Source organism: Equus quagga, chromosome 5 (genome assembly GCF_021613505.1).
Source record: "Equus quagga isolate Etosha38 chromosome 5, UCLA_HA_Equagga_1.0, whole genome shotgun sequence".
Lineage (NCBI taxonomy): Eukaryota > Metazoa > Chordata > Mammalia > Perissodactyla > Equidae > Equus > Equus quagga.
In genome coordinates, this window is record NC_060271.1 from 7392569 (window position 1) to 7411772 (window position 19204).

General features: G+C 43.7%; 1 protein-coding gene across 3 annotated transcripts in view; it reads left to right on the forward strand.

Moving 5' to 3' along the window:
* RAB3B (RAB3B, member RAS oncogene family) overlaps positions 1-19204 on the forward strand; it is a 64034-nt gene that overhangs the window by 30312 nt on the left and 14518 nt on the right. For all 3 annotated transcript variants that reach the window (XM_046660494.1, XM_046660492.1, XM_046660493.1), the window contains exons 3-4: positions 11097-11215; positions 14201-14325. In XM_046660494.1, the coding sequence (XP_046516450.1) occupies positions 11097-11215; positions 14201-14325 (244 nt within the window). The remainder of the gene's footprint in view (positions 1-11096; positions 11216-14200; positions 14326-19204) is intronic.

Consider the following 19204-nt stretch of genomic DNA (forward strand, 5'->3'; position numbering starts at 1 on the left):
TATGTCATATTTCAGAGTTTCTAATGTGAAAGTGTGGACATCTTAGAATCCGTAAAATATGGTATTTTACACTCCCGAGAAAATGGAACCATTTGTACTCTCCCCAGACACCATGCAGTTTCAGGCCTTACTATTTTTTTTTTTTTTTAGCTGTTTCTTAGGGAACATTTCAAACATACACACACTCAAGTAAGGAAATTAAATTGTACTTGAACCCCATCATCCATCTACAACAGTGATCAAATCATGGTTTGTCCTCCATGTTTTTCCCATATTTCCTTCTTCCTGAACTATTAATAACAATAGCAACTGCCAGTACTCACTATGGGTTTAGTTTTTCTTAATTACAAAAGTAATATATGCTCATTTAAAAAAATACTTTGAAATCATAGCCAAGCATCAAGAAGAAAAATGTTATTGATGTTTTGGTTGGTTTCTTTTCAGTTTCTTTTCTATGAATTTTTAACGTAGTTGAGGTCATACTGTATATTCAACTTTATATCCTGATTTTTTTTTAATGTAACATTATAAGTATAGCTAAAATTCTTAGAAAATCTTTATGAATATGTTTTAATGACGTTATAGGGAAGATTACCATATCTAGTTATTAATTCATTCATTCAGCAATATTTGTTGCACTTACTGTGTGTTGGGCTCTTGGTAACAGTGGTCAAAGAATGAGGCATGGTCCCTGGCCTCTGGAAGCTTAATTGTTCTCCGTTGTTTGAACATTTAATTATTCTCAGTTTGGGGCTGTTATGAATCACGTGGCAGTGATCAGTGATCATCCTTGTGTGTAAAACTTTTCCTGGGTTTCAGATTATTTCCTCTAGACACGTTTTCAGTAGTGAAATTCCTATTTTACTCTACATTTGTCAGCATCAAATATTATCTTAGTTTAATTTCAGCTAATTCAATAGGTAAAAAATAGTATCTCATCATTTCAAATTTCATTTCTCTGATTGCTTATTGAACAATCATCTGTATATTTATTAACCATTTGTTTTCTGCAAATTGTCTGACAAGGGTCCTATTTTTATCACCAGCAGTTTCTCAGTACAAGACCTGACTCTCACTTCCTTTTACTTGCTGTGACCTGGGGATGTATTAAGTATAATCTTGTTCCAAGCTTCTCTTTTTCCTCCTGCCCTCTCCCACCTCACTTCTTCCCTCACCTCTTCCTGTCTTGAAGGGGAGTTGTGTGAGTCATGTAAAGGGTGCAGCAGGTGGCACATTAAGCGAATTCCCAGAGAGACTTCTCAGGATGTAGTGAATGGTGCTGATGTCAATTGGAGGCAAAAAGAGTGAAGAGGAAATGGGTTGGCAACTCTGATGCTAAATTTGTCCGTATAAAGCCCTGGTGTTAGGGATGATGGGTCATTCAACAGGCATCTTTAAAATACCTGCTGTGTGCCCAGATCTGTGCCGGGTCCTGATGAGGGCTTATTAGCTGGAGAAAACACAAATGAAGTAGCTTGTAATTAAGAGCCAGCTATGTACGTGTCAGAGGCATTCAGACTAAGTGGAGATATCCAGCAGACAGTTGGAAATTTCCATCTGAAATGTGGAAGTGAGGGGCCCAGGAGAGGATAAAGAGCCAGTGTAGGAGACAGTAGGAGCAGGAGGAGATGAAAGGAAAGAACTGGTGAAGTGGAGGAGGGGCTTCAAGAAGAGAAATGTGTGTTTAGAGGATGTCATCTCTGTTGTTTAGGGCAATAGACAGATCACATTATCCACCCTTCTCTCATTCATTCATTCCTTTGTTTGTTCAGTATTTTTGGAATACCTGCCAGGTGCTGGGCATTGCTCCAGACATTGCTGAAGGTACAGAAATGAAAGTCACAGTCCTAACCCACAGTCTAAATGAGGAGATAGAGATGCGAGTGGAACAAATCCCTGCTGTAGGTGCTACGAGCCATTCTTTCAAGAAATATTTATTGAACACCTAACATATGCCAGACACATTGAGGAGCAATGAAAAGAAGCCCTATGACCTTTAGTTTATCCACTCAAAGTAAAATGTAGCGCCCATGTCTTAGTGGAAATCATGGCAATCAATCACCATATCTGTGAGAGGTTTTGAGTGTTGAGTGTTTGAGGGTTTTGTGTGAGAGAACAATGCCAAAAATAAGAATTCAGGGCACTCATCTCTCTGGGTCTTGGTTTCCCATTTGTAATATGAGGGAGTTGACCCTCTATGTACCTATCGTAGGGTTTGTCACATGTGAGGTAACTTCCCAGCTAGACTGAGAATTCTGAGGGCAGGGATCACATGCGTCTTGTTCACTGGCACAGTGTGGACTCAGTAAAATTTGTGGAATTGATCACTCTCACAAGGGCCTTCTAGCTCTAACATTCTGTGCTATCGCTAAAATAAAGGCCCGAGTACATCCTGTGGAAGCCCAGAGGGAATGACGAATTTTGGTGCTGGATCTCAAAGAACTTCCCAGAATAGTTGCCCCTTGACCTGGACCTCAAAGGTTGGTTAGGGTTACAGTGGGCGGGAAGTGCTTTATAATCCCTAGTCCTGGATTCCAGTGACCTTTTTACCGCCCTCTGCTAGCTATGTGCCCTGGGACTCCTGTTTTCTCACCTGTAAATCAATAGTGACAATAATACATGGTGTGTTGGAAAGAACACTGGATGTGGAGTCAGAATATTTGGATTTGAGCCCCAGCTCAGCCAAAAAGTAAGTAGCTGCAAGACCTTGGGAAAGTCACTTTACCTCTCTGGGTCTCAGTTTCCCTACCGGCAAAATAAAGCAGTCAAATTGTTTGAGCTCTAAGATTGGTTTCTTCTGGCTCTAAAAAGTCTGCGTCACAGGTCATTGTTAGGATCCAATGAGAGATGCAACAAGAATGCTTATTAACTGTGGGGTGCTCTACTGAGGACAGATGGGTATAACACCAATCCTGCTCCAAGGGGTCACTCTCTCCATTCGTCTGTCTTCTGCTTCTCCCTGGCACCACTGAACCTCCCTGGAAAGCTCTGGTCCTCTCATTTCCTCCCATCCCCCTAGGACCTAACGGCTTGGCTACCAGCTGCTGCAGAATACAAAGGGCTTGGAACTTGGTAGCTGTGGGTCAGGGGGTGGGGTGTGGGGAGAGCCAGCCTGGAAGGTCTCATTACCTGCTTCCCTGGTGCTTATCATCCCCGCCCCCCAACCTGACCTGGAGGGAGTGAATTGAAGAGGGGCAGGGAGGAGTTTGGCTGGGGGAGCAGGGATGCAAGAGGGCAGGATCCAGGGATGGAGGCTCCAGAGATAACCTCTTACTAGTTGTATGACCTGCTAAATCTGTCAGTGCTCTGGGCCTCCAAATCAGAAAGAGGAGCTGGTTTGTATGATCTCACAGACCTTTTTCCCGCCAATCCTGAGGTTCTAAATGAATTTTCCCTATTTGGCACATAGTCAGCTCTTGAGTTTTATTCACTAGTATTCTTATTAAGTGCTTACTGTGTTCCTTGTGCTATAACTGAGGGCCTGGGATTTAGCTAAATATAAGATTGGGTCTCAGGATGCTCATAATCTGAAAGAGGAAACAAATAAATAAACCAGTAACTATAATAAACGTGATGTATGCAATGATATACTGTCAAACCATAAAAGGGCAGAGAAGAAAGTTACTTTGTGGAGAGAGAGATCAAGGAAAACTTCAGAGGATGTGACCTTGAATAAGGTTGTAAATTGTAGAAGAGAAGGGGATTCCAGGCACAGCTCAGCATGTGAACCTAAGGCTCAGGAGCAGTGTGTTTGGGAAACCACAAGAAGTTAGGCAAAGCTAGAACTCATTGGTTCAGGGGAGGAATGAGAAGGAAGGAAGTGGAAGGGAAGCCTGAGCTAGATCCTGAAGGGTCTGTACATTCTACTGAGAAGCTTGGACCAACCCCATCGTGTGGGCTGTGTGAAGCCGGGGGAAGGGACTTAGACCGACAGGGAGATGATGAGATTTTGATTTTAGAAAGACCCATCTGACATTCAGTGGCTCTATCAAAAATGTTGCAGACACCCAAAAAAATCCACCCTTTCAACAGTATTTATTGGAAATCTCCTCCATCCCATGTGCCAGTGCTGTGCCAGGCAACGGAGACAAAATAGTAAGCAAACCCAGACATCCTGTTCTTATGGCACTTGCAGTTTGGCAGGGGAGACAGACCTTAATCAAATAATTACACAAATAAATGCAAAATTGCAGTGGGTGTGGGTGCTACAAAGGAGAAGCACGTGGTGCCAGGAAAGCATGTAGTGGGAGCATTTGAGTTTGCCAAGATGGTCAGGCCAGCTTCCCTGCTGAGCTGAGATCCAAAGGAAGAGTGTTGCCTCAAGGAAAGGCTCTAGAAGGCTCTGTGGGAATGGACCTCTCCTGCTTCAGAATCCCCATCCAATGCACGTTTACCTTCTCTGATAAACAGATGCTGTAGACTTCATGCAGGTATCGTGTAGTATTCAACCTTTGATCTGTAAGTCCTAGTCAACGCTTGCCACAGAATCAGCGCCCAGTGAGGATTTGAAAGAAAAGAAGGAAAACTTCTTAGGCACTTTAGATATTTGAAGATAGCAGTACTGTTCCCCAGAGTACTACACATCTTCCTTCCTTTGGTTGTTCCTCCCATGATACAGTTTCAGTTTCCCGTTGCTGTTCTGGTCATTCTGTTGGTTGTCAAGGTCCCTGTGACAGGTGACTTAAAGCATCCAGGATACAGCCTTGAGCAGAGAGCGCTGGTCTCTTGGAGCCGGAAGGCCTAGCTTTACTTAGCCCCCTTTTCATCATTCACTGTCTTTTACCTTTTCAAGCCTTAGTTGCCTCTTTCGTGGAATGGGTATATTGGTCGTTCTCTCACAGGATTTCTCTGGAAATTAACTGAAATAAGAAAAAAAAACTTTGTAACTCTAAGAGCTAAACAAACATAGGATTTAAGTATTTGGAGGGCTGCCACGTGAGTGAAAATTAGATTTATTCTTTGTGTCTCCAGAGAACAGAATTAAATCAATGAATAGAAAGTACCACATGCAGATTTCAGCTTAACAGAAGGAAGAAACGTTCTAATATCGGAGCTGTCCATCAGTGGAATGGCTGCCTTTTGAGGTGGTGGGCATCCAACGTCGGAAATACTCAATGCAAGTATGCTGTGGAAGGAATTCCTATTTTGAGTGAGAGGGTGGGTTGAATAACTTTTAAAGTTTCCTTTTAATTTTAGAATTCAGCAATCTGATAGTGGAGGAACTGAGAGAGGGCATATTTGGCAGAGAGAGTAGCATGAACAGAAATATGGAGCAGAAATGAGTATGGCATGTGTGGGCGACCATGAGGAAACTCCAGAAAGAAATGAAGGGTCTGTGTTGGATTGATGGTTCAATGGAAGATGGAGAAGATAACTAATATTGGTTGAGCGCCTGTGTGCCAGATCCGTGTGATTCCATTTAAGCTTTGTGGGTGATTTCCAGCATTACCCTCTGATGGAGGGGAGGTTGACCCCAGGAAGCCTTAGACATAGTTGGAGGACCTCTTGTCTGGGAGGCTGCAGAGTGGGCTGGGTCCTGCCCTAGCAGGGGAAGGTGGTTAAGAATACACAGTCTGGTTGGGCTATAGGCTGTGTTGAAAATGCACAGGCTTTGGTCAAAAGACAGAATTCGAATCCTGGCTCTGCCTCCTTATGCCTTGTGACTCTAGCAATTTACTTAACCTCTGTGACCCTCAGTTAATTTATATGTAGAATGGGGACTCAAACTTGTCTGCTTTAGGCTGAAGTAACAATTAAGAGGAATAGCGTAGAGTAAAGGGCGTCCTGGGCAGAGCACATGCTTTAGAATCAGACAGACCCAGGTTTGAATCTCAGTCTGCCATGAACTGGTTGCAAGATCTTCGGCAAGTTATTAAACTTTTTCTTATCTGTGAACAGAGATAACAGTATTTTGAGGCTGCTTTGAAAATTAAATAAAATAGGAAAAATGCTTGGCATAGTGGCTGGCATGTAACAATGCTCAACTAGCAGTTTTATTTTGTTATTACAAATAATAGATGAGATCCTGTATATAAAGCACTTATCAAAGTGCCTGGCACACAGTAGGAATTCAGTTGACATTAGCTCCTTTCCCTCTCCCCATGTGTTTGTCTGCCACACTGACAGGGCTGCTGGACGCCAGGGCAGTGGCTTGCTTACCCTGGTGTCCGCTCTCTGGCATAATGCTCTGCCCATATGAAGAGCTCAATGAAGTCTGTTTTGTAGAAGTGAATTGATTGCTCTTGACGACATGGTCTCCTTCCTCAAGTAGCCAGTGAGTCATGCCTCTTTCTTTCTCCTCCTTCCTGTCTCCTCTTTGGTTCTATTTCTGACTCTCATCAGTGGGAGGGGAATCAATGTTCGTCAAAGGGATTTTTAAAAATAAAGATAGAGAGAGGGAGGTTCAGGAGAGATTCTCTGGGCTACTTTCCGTTGAGCACAGGATAGTGAAAGCTGAATTGTTTCCAGCCTTGCTTTTCTTTTGCTGAAATACAATAACAATAGTATCAACAGTAATAACAGTAGCGCCTATGAGCTTTATTGAGCACCTACTATGTGCCTGGCTCCCTGCCAGGTTCTACCCATACATTATCTCTAATCCTCACACAGCCATTTCACCATTGGTATTATTATCGTCACTTTAGTTATGAGGAAATTAAGGCTTAGAAAAGTGAAATAATAATGAAAATGATGAATACTCCTGTATTTGAGTTCCTATTATAAGCCAAACATTTAATTACAAACACCCTACAAAGTAGGCATTATTATTTCCATTCCAGTCATGAGGAAACTGAACCTCAGAGAGATGAAAAAATCAAGCTGTCCAAAATCACACAGCTGATGAAAGGCAGAGCTGGGAGTCAGACCAAGGCCGGTTCAACTCTTACACTCGTCCATTCCCTTCTATCAAACCATTTGCTACGCTTTGAGGGAAGCTATCATATTGAGATTCCGGCTGGAGACAGCCCTGGGCAGATTTGAATGAGAGGAAAGTCACTCATGGCATAAGACTCATCCACTCCAGCTGGGCAGACCCTGGGAAGCTGGCCCTGCTCCTGGGGCTGACTCTGGAAGTACAAAAATGATAACTGATGCCTGTATGGTACTTACTATGTACCAGGAACTGTTCCAAGCACTTAGATATAACAACTTTCTTAATCTTCAAAATAACTTGAAGAAGTAGGAATTATTATTATTCCCATTTTATAGATGAAGAAACAAAGGCCCTAAAAGGTAAATTGCCCAAGGAGGGGTTTACACAAGAGCGTGAAGACCAGGAGACAGTGATCACTGGGAGCCATTTTAGAGGCTGCCTACCATAGTCACACAGTTATTAAGTGGCAGAACAGGGCTTCATACCAGAAGTCTAACTGCGGAGATCATGCTTTTAACCTCAACACTACATGGCCTTTTTGTTTAACAAGCAATGATTGAATTCCTACTGTGTGCACAGCCTTGTGCTTAGACAGTGGGAGTACAGAGATGAAACTGATTCCATATCCAAGTTGATTTCTTGTGCCATACCAGGATTTCCAATTAATTTGGCACCAATTGGGTGACAGGACTCTTCTGTCAAAGAGCTGGGGCACAGGGCCAGGCTCCAGGCAGAGATGAGAGACTAGAAACTCCCACAGAGAAATGGCATAACAGGTAGAGTGAGAAGAGCTGAGACCTGGTCACAGTACAGGAGCTCAGAAATCCTGCCTGGGCCTCTAGATCACCAGTCTGGAAGGGTGGCTTAATTCTAAACCCTAGAGGACAAGATTTAGGGTCAGAGCCCTGTAGATTGGTGGGAGGAGCCTCATCTGTGGTATTGGTTCTGAGGAGCTCAGGAAGCAGAGGCAAGGGCGTGGGAGGGGTAGACCAAATACTGCTGCAGTGTTTCATAGGTGCCCACACGCAGAGCTTTTGTGTAGATATGGCAGACAGTGAATATTTTCCTCAGTAATGCCTAAGATTCCCAGCGTTGCATGTTCACTCACTCATCCATCTCTTCATTCATTCATTAATTCATTCATCCACTCACTTATTCTTGAGCTGGAGTAAATTGTATTTGCCAGAACTCTTAGGGAGAAGTACTGTGTGTGGTCAGAAGGAACACTCTGATAAGCTGCTTGAGGTGAAGAGTAAGACACCCAAAGACCATGCTCAATGAACAGGAGATGGCGATTCACAAGCTCTCTAAGGATGGTGGGTGTGTTAAGTGCAGATTTTGTCTTGCTGCATAACGTTGTGCAAGTCTGAGCCAGAGCTGAATCGCTGAGGACATGGAAAAGCTGAGCCCTGCCAGAAACATAACTGTTATCTTTGATTTCTCATCGCTTCACATCTAATCGTTATCAAGCCTTATAATTCACCACTTAAATACCTCTTGAATCTGTTTCTACTCCATCCTGGTTGCTACAACTCTGATTCAAATCCTCATTGGGTGTCACCTGAACCCCTGCCAAAATCTTCTAACAAGGCTTCCTGCTTCCCATCTCCTCTCCTTCCAGTCCACTGTCCACATCACAGTCATAGTGATCTTTCTAAAATTCAGATCTCATCCTGCTAATTCCCTGCCTCAAAATCTTTGATCCTAAAAGATAAAGTCCAAACCCCATAACACAGCATTCAAAGCTCTTTCTAGCTTTATTGCCTACCCATTTCCCACCATTCCTTAAGTTCTTCTGGAGTACTCGCTGGCAAAGATTCTTCCTTCTGCCAGAATACCTTTCCTTCACTTCTGTGTGTGGAAAACTCATCTTTTGAAAAGTTTCTGTTGTCCTCCTATTGCCAAATAAGCACGTCTTCGGTGATGATCCTGGGTTCGGTACAGATTCTACCTGTGGGAGTCGTTATGGGGTCTACCACATTTCCAGTTCTCTTCTTTTTCTCTTGGGTGTGACCATGTGGCTTGCTTTGGCCAGTGAAATGGAAAAAGTGTAAGTTTTAAGGGCAAACACATGAGGGGCGAGCCCAGTGGCGCAGCGTTTAAGTTCGCATGTTCTGCTTCTCGGCGGCCCGGGGTTCGCTGGTTCGGATCCCGGGTGTGGACATGGCACGGCTTGGCAAAAGTCATGCTGTGGTAGGCATCCCACGTATAAAGTAGAGGAAGATGGGCACGGATGTGAGCTCAGGGCCAGTCATAAGGAGGCCTCAAAAAAGGCCTCAGCAAAAAGACGAGGATTGGCAGTAGTTAGCTCAGGGCTAATCTTCCTCAAAAGAAAGAAAGAAAGAAGGGCAAACACATGACTCACACACTTTCTTTCCCTCTGGTAGCTGCTTTGTCAGTCTTTATCCTGGAATAAGAAGACAAAAAGCAGAGCACGCAGCCAACTCTTAATGGATATGTAGCAATAGTGAAAAATAAAACCTTGTTGTTTAAGCTGCTGAGATTTTTGCTTTTTACCTAATGACCCAGTCTATCCTAACTGATGCACTATCTCTGCTTTGACGTCTTCCTTAACTACTCTAAACCATCACGTTTCTATCTCACCCAGCTGTGTGCCACATTTTCTTTATGCTATTTATCTGGTAGAGATGACTACTGCCGCATATTGCCTTAGCCGCCTCTACGCTTTCACCGAAGCTTCCTAGGGCAGGGATGGTGCTTGTTCCATTTTTATATCACGCAAAGTATGGTTCGTGGCCAAGGCAGGATACTGTAATGGGTGCAGGAGTCAGACAGACTTGTTTTGAATCCCAGTTCTTACACTTAGAGGGCAATCTCTCCGAGCCTCAGTTTTCTCATCTGTGAAATGTGAGTCATCATATGTACTCTACAGGGTTGTTCTAACGTTTGTGGCTGACAGGTGCAGCATATGTACAAATAGTGGCATGCTGTAATTATCGTTTCCATGATTTATTTTTCCGATCATTGTAGATGGTGTTCAGTAAATGCTTATGGATAAGTCTTTCATTGATTGAGATGTAGTGGTATGTGAGCTGGACTTGGAATCAGAAGTCCTGGATTTAAGGCATAGCTTTTGTCACCAGCTTTGTGACTTTGGGAAAGTCACTTACCTTCTTTTGCATTCTCAACTATAAAATGTAAGTACTGAGATCTACCTCACAGACATTTCATAAAATTTAAACAAGACAATATATGAGGAAATGTTTTATACATGCTCAAGCATCACACGTCTCAAAGTGTAATGACACAGAGAAGATTGGCTCGTCCCTCCATAAGGACCATGTGGACGTGTGTGTGCTCAGCACCCAGTGTTCTCCGATACACTTTATTGTTGGTCTTGTCTTTGCTTCCTTACCTTTCTTCTTTCTGACTAGACTGTGAGCCGCTTGAGATAAATAGTTGTCTTAGTCATTTTTTTAGTAAAAATGTTTCTTTATTTCTCTTTATGTAAGAATAGTACATGCTTATTGTAGAGAAAATAAAAGTACATGAAGAAAATAAAAATCCTGGTAATTCTTATCTCTCATACAGAGGTATTCACTATTAACTTTTTGATGTGTTTGTTTCCAGTTTTCTTCTCTTCATATATAGTTACAAAATGGATATTATATCATACATACAAGCATTGTCTGATATCATTATTCTTATACAAATACACATAAAAAATTCTTATATTTTAACCATTCTCCTATTGTTGAATAAATAAGTTGATGATACTTTTTGACTGTCGAAATAAAGTGGTAACAAACATTTTTGTGCATAAGTATTTGTCTGATTTTCTATTTTTGTAGGAAAAATTTTTAGAAGGAAAATTTCTGGGTCAAATGGTACAAATATTTTTAATGCTCTTGTGACTTCAAAATTGATTTCCAAAAAGATTGAACCAAGTTCCACCCCCACAAGCATGGTGTGAGGTTGCACATCTCACTACATCCTTGTCTGTAGTGGGAATTATAATTAAAAATAAGATTAAAACCTTTTTTATAATAATTATCCATTTACATTTCTTCTGTGAATTGTGCATTTCTCTTGCCCATTTTTCTATGATGTTTTAAAAACCATTATATTCTAGTCACCACGTACAAGATGCATAATAGATACTCCTTAAATATACCTTGGATTATTAGTTAATTGTCCTGGGGACTTTTTAGGAACAAAAGCCGACTTTCCAGGAGGCTGACTCTTTCCTTTTCCCACCCAGGACACAGCTGGGCAGGAGCGGTACCGGACCATCACCACAGCCTATTACCGTGGGGCCATGGGCTTTATTCTGATGTATGACATCACCAACGAGGAGTCCTTCAATGCTGTCCAAGACTGGTATGAGAGTCATTCCTTCGTTCATTCATTCATCAAACTGTTCTTGAAAACCTAATGTGTGCTAGGCCTTGTGCTGTGTGCTAGGGAAACCCAGGTGAATCAGACATGGCACCTGTACTCAAGGAGTTCACAGATGAGGGGAGGATAGATAGTAAGCTGGCCATGAAAATATCGTGTGACTGGTGCAGTGAGGAAGAGAGGCACCAGGGGCTGTGGGACCCAGCAGAGCGCTCTGACCCAGCTTGAGGAGTCAGGGAAGGTGTCCTGGAGTTGCTGACACATAGGCTGCATTTTGTAAGATGAACAGGAGTTAGCCAGAGGGGTGAATGGGTAAGAATGCTCCAGGAAAAGACGACGGGTGGGCAAAGGCACGAAGGTAGGTGAGAGGATAGGAAGAGCAGAGGTCATAAACGATGTTGTGTGTTGGGGAAGGAGTTTGGATTTTATCCCATAGGTGGTGACATTTGAATGAGGAAACAACAGGTTCAGATTAATGTTTTAGGAAGATAGATTCTTAGAAATTTTCTATCTTAGAAAAAGATAGATTTCTTTAGAAAGATAATTCTGGCTACAGTGGTGAACAAATTCACATACTGCTTCCCTATAAAGTTTATCCGTGGGCTGGGCTGGGGGTCCAAGAGCAAGTCCAGTCCACGTTCATAAAGGTTCAATCTACAGTGGACATCAGCACACCTTCCCAGAGGTAGAACCTCCAGGCAACTTACATCTTTCTTCCTGGAGCATTACTCACAGGGAGGAGGGAGCATGAGGGCAGGGACAGGTGAGAGGGAGGGACCAGGAACCCCTGCCCCTAATCAGTGGAAAGGATGAGAATGGGGGCGGGTGGAGCATCTGTGCCCGGCTCTTCTTCAGAATCAGAGAGGCTTAGCAGGCCGGGCACACAGCAGCAGTGCTGGCCAGTCCAAGCTTTTCTCCTGCTCCCTTCTAACCGACAGCTACCCTTCAAGGACTTCCCTTCTCCCAAGGAACAGTTGTCAAGACTATAGGGAGCATTGTTGGTGTCTTGGAGCCTTGAGCTGAGAGTGACCTTGCAAGCTGTCTGCTGCACCCCTTGTTCTGAACAGCAGTGCAGGATGCCATCCTCGTATCTGTCATTCATGGTGGTCTATGTTCTCCTTCTCAGACTCTCGGTCATCTTCTTCTTCCTCCTCTCTCCCCCATTCCTTTTAACAACTCCTTCTCTCTACCTTCCTTCTTTCTCCTTTCCTTCCTCTCTTTTCTCTTTCCTCTTCTTTTCTCCTCCTTTTTCCTTTTCTTATTCCCTCTGTTCCTTCCAGTCATGATTTTTCTCCCCTCCTCCCATCTCCCTCCCATCTTCACCCCCCGCCCCCCCCCCCCGACCCCTCTCACCATGAGTGATTAGCTGTTTCTTTAAGTGTCTCCACACTGCTCATTCCTTGTTGGGCTTGACCTCCTTCCCTTTCTCAATCAGTCCCTGTACATTCTGCCTCAGGAACATAGTGACTTTAACACCTGGTGACACTTCCTCCAATAATAACCTGAGTTGCTAATCTGAGAGCTGAGAGTGGATGGGGGTGGGCAGAGGGAGGAAGATGACAGGAAGAGTAGCCTGGGAAACATGGAGAGTTGGCTCCAGTTACCTGCCTTGAGGCTGAAGACTTAGTGCCCAGCTCTCCCAAGCCCTAGCCTTTGAAGTTTGTCTCTGGGAAACTTGGTCCCAGAGTGGCCCCTGCCTGCCATCTAAGCAGCAGTGCCCAGCGAGGAACCTGGCTCTTTGTCAGCCCACAACAAATGGAGGTTGAGTAAATTGCATTCTTTGAGGGAATGGCTTCTCACCCTTAAAGAGAAGGCTCCTGGTGAGATCAGCTTTAGGAGCAAGGTCGGTAATAGGTCCAGACTGTAGATAGGATTGAGTTAGATTGGGTGTCAGTGTCAGGAGAGGGTCATATTTTAGCTCTGCTTTAACCATTTGCTGTCTTATGCATTCATCAGATGTTCACTGACAACTTCTCTGCTCTGTGCTCTGTCCTGGGGGCTGGCACCCCAAAGACTAATAAGCCTGTTCCTGCCTCAGGGAGGGACAGATCAATTCAGCCAAAGGTAACAGGTGCCGTGGTAAAAGTACAGGGAGCCAAAAGGAGAAGTAATCGTTTCTGCCTGATGGGGTAGTTGGGGACGGAGTTAAGCCCATCCCCACAAAAAGATGTCTCCACTATATAAGGGTCCTATTTTATTCCCTATGTTAAAATTTTGTTTCTAATTATAGAAGTAATATATTCGTACTGTCAAAAATTTGAAAAGTACAGAAAGGTATTTTTTAAAGGTTTAAAAATCATCCTATGTGAAGGAAACCACTCCTGACATTTTGGTTTCTACAAATAATCATAATCTAAGGCCTCAGTAAAGGTTTATGAATCACAGAGGAGGGAGAGGCTGCGGGGCCCAGGAAGGCTCCCTGCAAGGGATTGTGGGATCAGCCCTGGGCCTTGGGGCTGAGTTAGTGTGGGGAAGGGATTCCCAGTATAGCAAAGGCACAAGCCGTGGGAGAACATTTGGGGAATTGTTGAGAAAGTTTGTGAAGTGGGAGGAAAGATGACGAGCTGGAGAGACAGGACATGAATGGTCATGAATGCCTAACGGAGGGATCTCGACTTCATTGAACAGCTAGTCAGAGGGGGCCAGAGAAGGCTTTTAAGAAAGGATGTATCATGGTCAGATAGACATTTTAGAAAGAGCTCTCTGCCCGGTGAGGAGAGGGATGGCCAGATGCATTAGTGGAGGGCTCGTAGGAGCTTGGTGAGGTTTGCAACTAGAGCTCAGGGGTCAGCGTCTGTGACAGCCAGCAGGGGCATGTATCTGTCTGTCTGTCCTCAGCTGAATTAATTGACACTAACTTGGGTGTGGCCAGCTCCGTGGAAGGCAATTGGCTTCTTCAAACTTCGCAGGGTCCTTTTTGGCCTAGGAGCGTGTCCTTAACAGAGTCCTCTCTCTGTCTCTCTTTAGGGCTACTCAGATCAAGACCTACTCCTGGGACAATGCACAGGTTATCCTGGTGGGGAACAAGTGTGACATGGAGGAAGAAAGGGTTGTTCCCACTGAGAAGGGCCGGCTCCTCGCAGAGCAGCTTGGTATGTGCACGGCACGTGTGTGCATGCATATGTGCATGGGAGTGTGACATGAAGGGTGTGTTGTGATTGTGAATTGTGTGCATATGTGCTCTGTGTGTATTGTTTTATATGTGTGTGATATACATATGGGGTTTGTGCTAGGTAATTTATTATTTACGATACATGTATATTTTGTTACACTGAATGTATAAATAAAGCTTAAATTTATGAACTCCTTTTTTTTTTAACCAGCTCCTTCCACAAAGGATTTGAGGTGACTTATAAAAATCATTATAGTACATCAATAAAAAAACTATAAGTAATCGAGAAAGTTGGAGGATAAGAAAAGCAAGGGTAGGAGGAAAATAAGAGGAAGCCGGGGGTGAGATAAGTATGTATGTTGTAAATTCTTGGGCATGTGCAAGACTTGGGCCAAAATATTGGCTTTGAGCTCCCTCGCAACCATTGCAAAGAGGGAAACATAATCAGTTACATGATTCAGAGATGGTCCAATATAAAAGCAAACCCGCTATTCCAGAGAAGCACTCCTCTTCATTGGCGACTGTAGAGCAGCCTCTATATGCTGCATGTGACAATGTCCTTAATATCAAACATCCTTACAGCAACCACAATGCTGAACATTATAGGCGGTGTCTTACCATTTCTCTCAATGTAAACTGATGCTTCCTCACCAAACATAATTCACAACAAAGGTAATTGTATGAAGGGATGAAACAATGCGGTTTACGTATACAGCCCTGGGATGCTCTGACTTTTCCCAAGATTAAAGCATCTTGACCCTTGTGCTCCACTGAGATGCAGGTGCCTTAGGTGTGTCTCAGTGGCCCCACGGCAGACTCCTACCTACATGTGCTTAAATAGCAGCTTTTTTCTTTTCTTTTCTCTATTGGGGTTTAACGCAAAATCCCCTTGGAGAAATTTTCCTCTAAAAGGATGGATGTACTGCTTAGCTTTTAGCCAGTCTTCCTAAGTAGCTCTCACAACCTAGGTGTTTAAGTATTGAGGAATGGGGAGTTTAGAGTGATACTCTCTGACAGTTTCTGAAGGACAGATATTTGGGCCGGTAGGTGCGGAAACTGTATAATATACAAGTGTGAATTGTGTGTCGTATATATTTGTATTGTGTGTATTATGAGTAGGTGTTGAGGGGGAGAGTCCTAGATTTCTTTCTCCCCTCCCCTGCTCCCCAGGGCGGCCTTGGCATAGAAATTAGCAAACTGTGTGTGCTTAATAAATAGGGAGGTCGGGTCATTTTGGGTCTGGCTGTTCTTATGCCGTCACAGAGGCTCTCCAGTGCAGAAAGTGCCTCCACCCATCCGTGGTTCACAGAACAGTGAGCATGTGGTGAAGCCCACACTTGGGTGACCTCGGGTTGTCTCCTTATGCCTCCAACCTGCTGTCCCCAGGGAGACACCCAGCACTCTCTCTGGACCCACCCTGCCCCGTCTGTTTAGAATGCCCTCTCCTACCCTCATCCAGCCAGTGAACCCCCACTCAGCTTTCAAAATAGCTCAAGCTTCACGTCTTCTAGAAAGCCTTTCCTGGCCCCCCCCCCAGAGCTCTTTTCTTTGTGTCCCCATTTAATGTACCCCATACACACAACAGTCACAGGACCCATCACACTTGCCTACTCTTGTTTTCTTGTCCGTCTCCTGAAAGCCCCATGAGGACAGGAAATGAGTCTTGTTTATCTTTGTACCCACAGTACCTAGCATATGGCCTGACACTACTTTTGAGTAGACGCTGCGAAAAATGTTTTGATTAAATTTTTATTATGTTAAGTATTTGGCTACTTCCTTTTATTTCAATCCAATTAAGATTTCCTAAGCACCTACCCTGTGCCTGGTACCGTGCTGTGAAATAGGATACATTCCCTGGTGTGAAGGACAGAAACAGTGATACCTCAATGAGCAGTGTTGTGACCGAGTGGTGTGCGGGGGTGTGGGAGCACAGAGGAGGCACCTAAGTCGGTGGGGGTCAGAGAACATGATGCCAAGCTGAGTCTTAAAGACAAGCCAAGTGAGGAAGAGAGGCAAGGGCCTTCCAGGCAGGGAGAATAACACTGCAGAGGCGAGGCCCAGCACTGTGGGTCCAGGAAACCATAAATCAGGGGATTGTGTGAGCCTAGAGTAGCGATTGCCAAAGAGAGAGACTCATGCCGCTGGAAGTGTGCAAGGTGATTTTATGAACGTATTTTGATGTACATTAGGAAAAAATATAATCAGTGTGTCAAGCCCTTAGAGTTAAACAAGGCTAGGTTTTAAAAAGGTTTTAAAAATGTGAGTTAGTTTTATATTAGGAAAAAATATAGCCAGCGTGCCAAGCCCTTATGACTAAGATTTTAAAAAGACAAGTTAGTTAAATATTTATTAGGTGTTTACCATGTGCCAGGCACTATTCTAAGTGTTTTTAAAGTATTACTCATTTAACTTAATACCCATAGAACCCTATGAGACACATACTTTTCTTATCTCCATGTGTTTTTTAGCAGATGAGAAAACTGAGGCACAGAGAAGGTAAGTAACTTGCTTAAGTTCACATAGCTAGTAACATGTAGAGTCAGAATTTGAACCCAAGCAGTAGTCTGGCTCCAGAGCCTGTGCTCCTAACCACTTAACCTCCCTATACAGCAAATATGGTAATAATAGGTGATATATATCGAGCATTATATGCCTTTTATGCTTTGCATATACTCATTTGATTCTTATTATAACCCTTCAAGATAGGTATTCTAGAATATGTCCAATACTCTGAAAAATGAAATTCAGAGAGGTTAAATAACTTGCTCAAGGTTACACAGTTAGGAAGTTGTGAAGTCAGTATAGATCTACCTTTTGTTTTTTTTTTGGTGAGGAAGATTGGCCCTAAGCTAACATCTGTTGCCAATTTTCCTCTTTTTTTTTCCTCCCCAAAGCCCTAGTACATAGTTGTAGGTCATTCTGGTTCTTCTATGTGGGATGCCACCACAACATGGTTTAATGAGCAGCGTGTAGGTCCGCGCCCAGGATCCAAACCAGTGAATCCCGGGCCGCCGAAGCGGAGTGTGCATACTTAATCACTCAGCCACAGGGCTCGCCCCAGATCTATCAAATCTATTTAGGAACATAAATGCAAGTGAGATTAATTCTTAGTACAGGGTTTAAGGAGGCACTTGAAGAGGACCTTAATGAATTGGTCAGATTTGGGCAGGTCAAGGTAACCCATCTCTGTCCTATACAACTTCCTCAGCTTTCCCCTATTGCTTACCAGAACTTGCCTATTTACATGTCTGTCTCTCTTGCTAGACCTTGAGAGCAGTTTGGGTTATGTCTAATTTGTTTCATTATCCGAAGCACCCAGCAGAGGGCAGATCTTCATTCATTCGTACATTTATTCACTTATTCATTGAAAAATATTTATTGAGTACATATTCTGAGCCAGGTTCTGTCTTAGCACTTAGGATGTAACGGTGAATAAAACAGCTGTGATCCTTACTGCCATGGAACTGATGGGGAAAGAGGCATAAATAAATAACTGTACAAATAAATATATAATTAAAAATTGTGTAAATGAGTTAATGGTGTGGTATGTAAAATATGTCAATAGAGCTGTTAAAAATTAGAAGTTCTGCATGAGTTAGGACTCTTGTTATGGCAAGTGATAAAAATCCCAAATCAAACTAGCTTTAATTTAAAAAGTGGAATTTATTAGCTCATCGCTGAGAAGTCCGCTAGCCCCAGGACTCAACGGCACTCTCCATTTCTCAGCTTTGCCTATCCTTCAGCTTCCTTCTGTAGCCAGACTCTGCATGGGGAAAAGACGGATGAGGGCAGCTCCAGATTTATGTCTTCCCAACTTCCGCGGGAAGAAGCCCTCTCTCTCCAAACTACAATATACCGATCTCAGGGAGGACTGTGATTGGCCACCTGTGAGTCCCATGCCTGTCCCAGTAGCTGGGGGAGGCAAGTATTGTCACCTGTGGTCCCAGCACAACTATTTAAAGTCGTGGTTCCCTAAGGGCAGGAATGGTGGGCAGATAAGTTTCATAAGTCCACCACAAATGCCATGAAGAAAGTGAAAAAGAGAGGCCTAATTTTAGACTGGAGAGTCAAGATCTTCTGAGAAAGTAACACTTAAGCTGAGAACTAAAGGATGAGAAGTTAGCCAGGGGAAGAATCGGGGTGGGAGAGGGGAGGGTTGCACATCAAGAATAGTCCTATTGTGGGTCAGAGCTTGAAACACTCATGAGACTGAAGGATGGCCACATTGCAGGGACTGAGTAATCAAGGGGAGGGTAGTGTGAGATGAGAGTGGAGAGGTAGGCAGGGGCCAGATCATTCAGGATCTTGCAGACCGTGTTAAGAATTTTGCAAGAGGGGGCTGCCCGGTGGCATAGTGATTAAGTTTGTGTGCTCCACTTCAGCAGCCCAGGATTCACTGGTTCAGATCCTGGGCCTGGACCTACACAAGGCTCATCAAACCATGCTGTGGTGGCATCCTACATAGAAGAACTAGAAGGACTTGCAACTAGGATATACAACTATGTACTGGGGATTTGTGGAGAAAAAAAAAAGAAGATTGGCAGCAGATGTTAGCTCAAGGCCAATCTTCCTCAACAACAACAACAACAAAAAGAATTTTGCAAGAACATGATCAGATCTAGGAACAGTGAGGAAGGATGCTCAGCCTTCCTCATCCCACTCCAGTCCTATCCCTCTGCTATGCCAGCCATTAAGTAAGTTTCAGTGGTCATCTTGCTGCTGCTGCTGCTGCTGCTGCTGCTGCTGCTGCTGCTGCTGCTTCTTCTTCTTCTTCTTCTTCTTCTTCTTCTTCTTCTTCTTCTGCTGCTGCTGCTGCTGCTGCTGCTGCTGCTGCTGCTGCTGCTGCTGCTGCTGCTGCT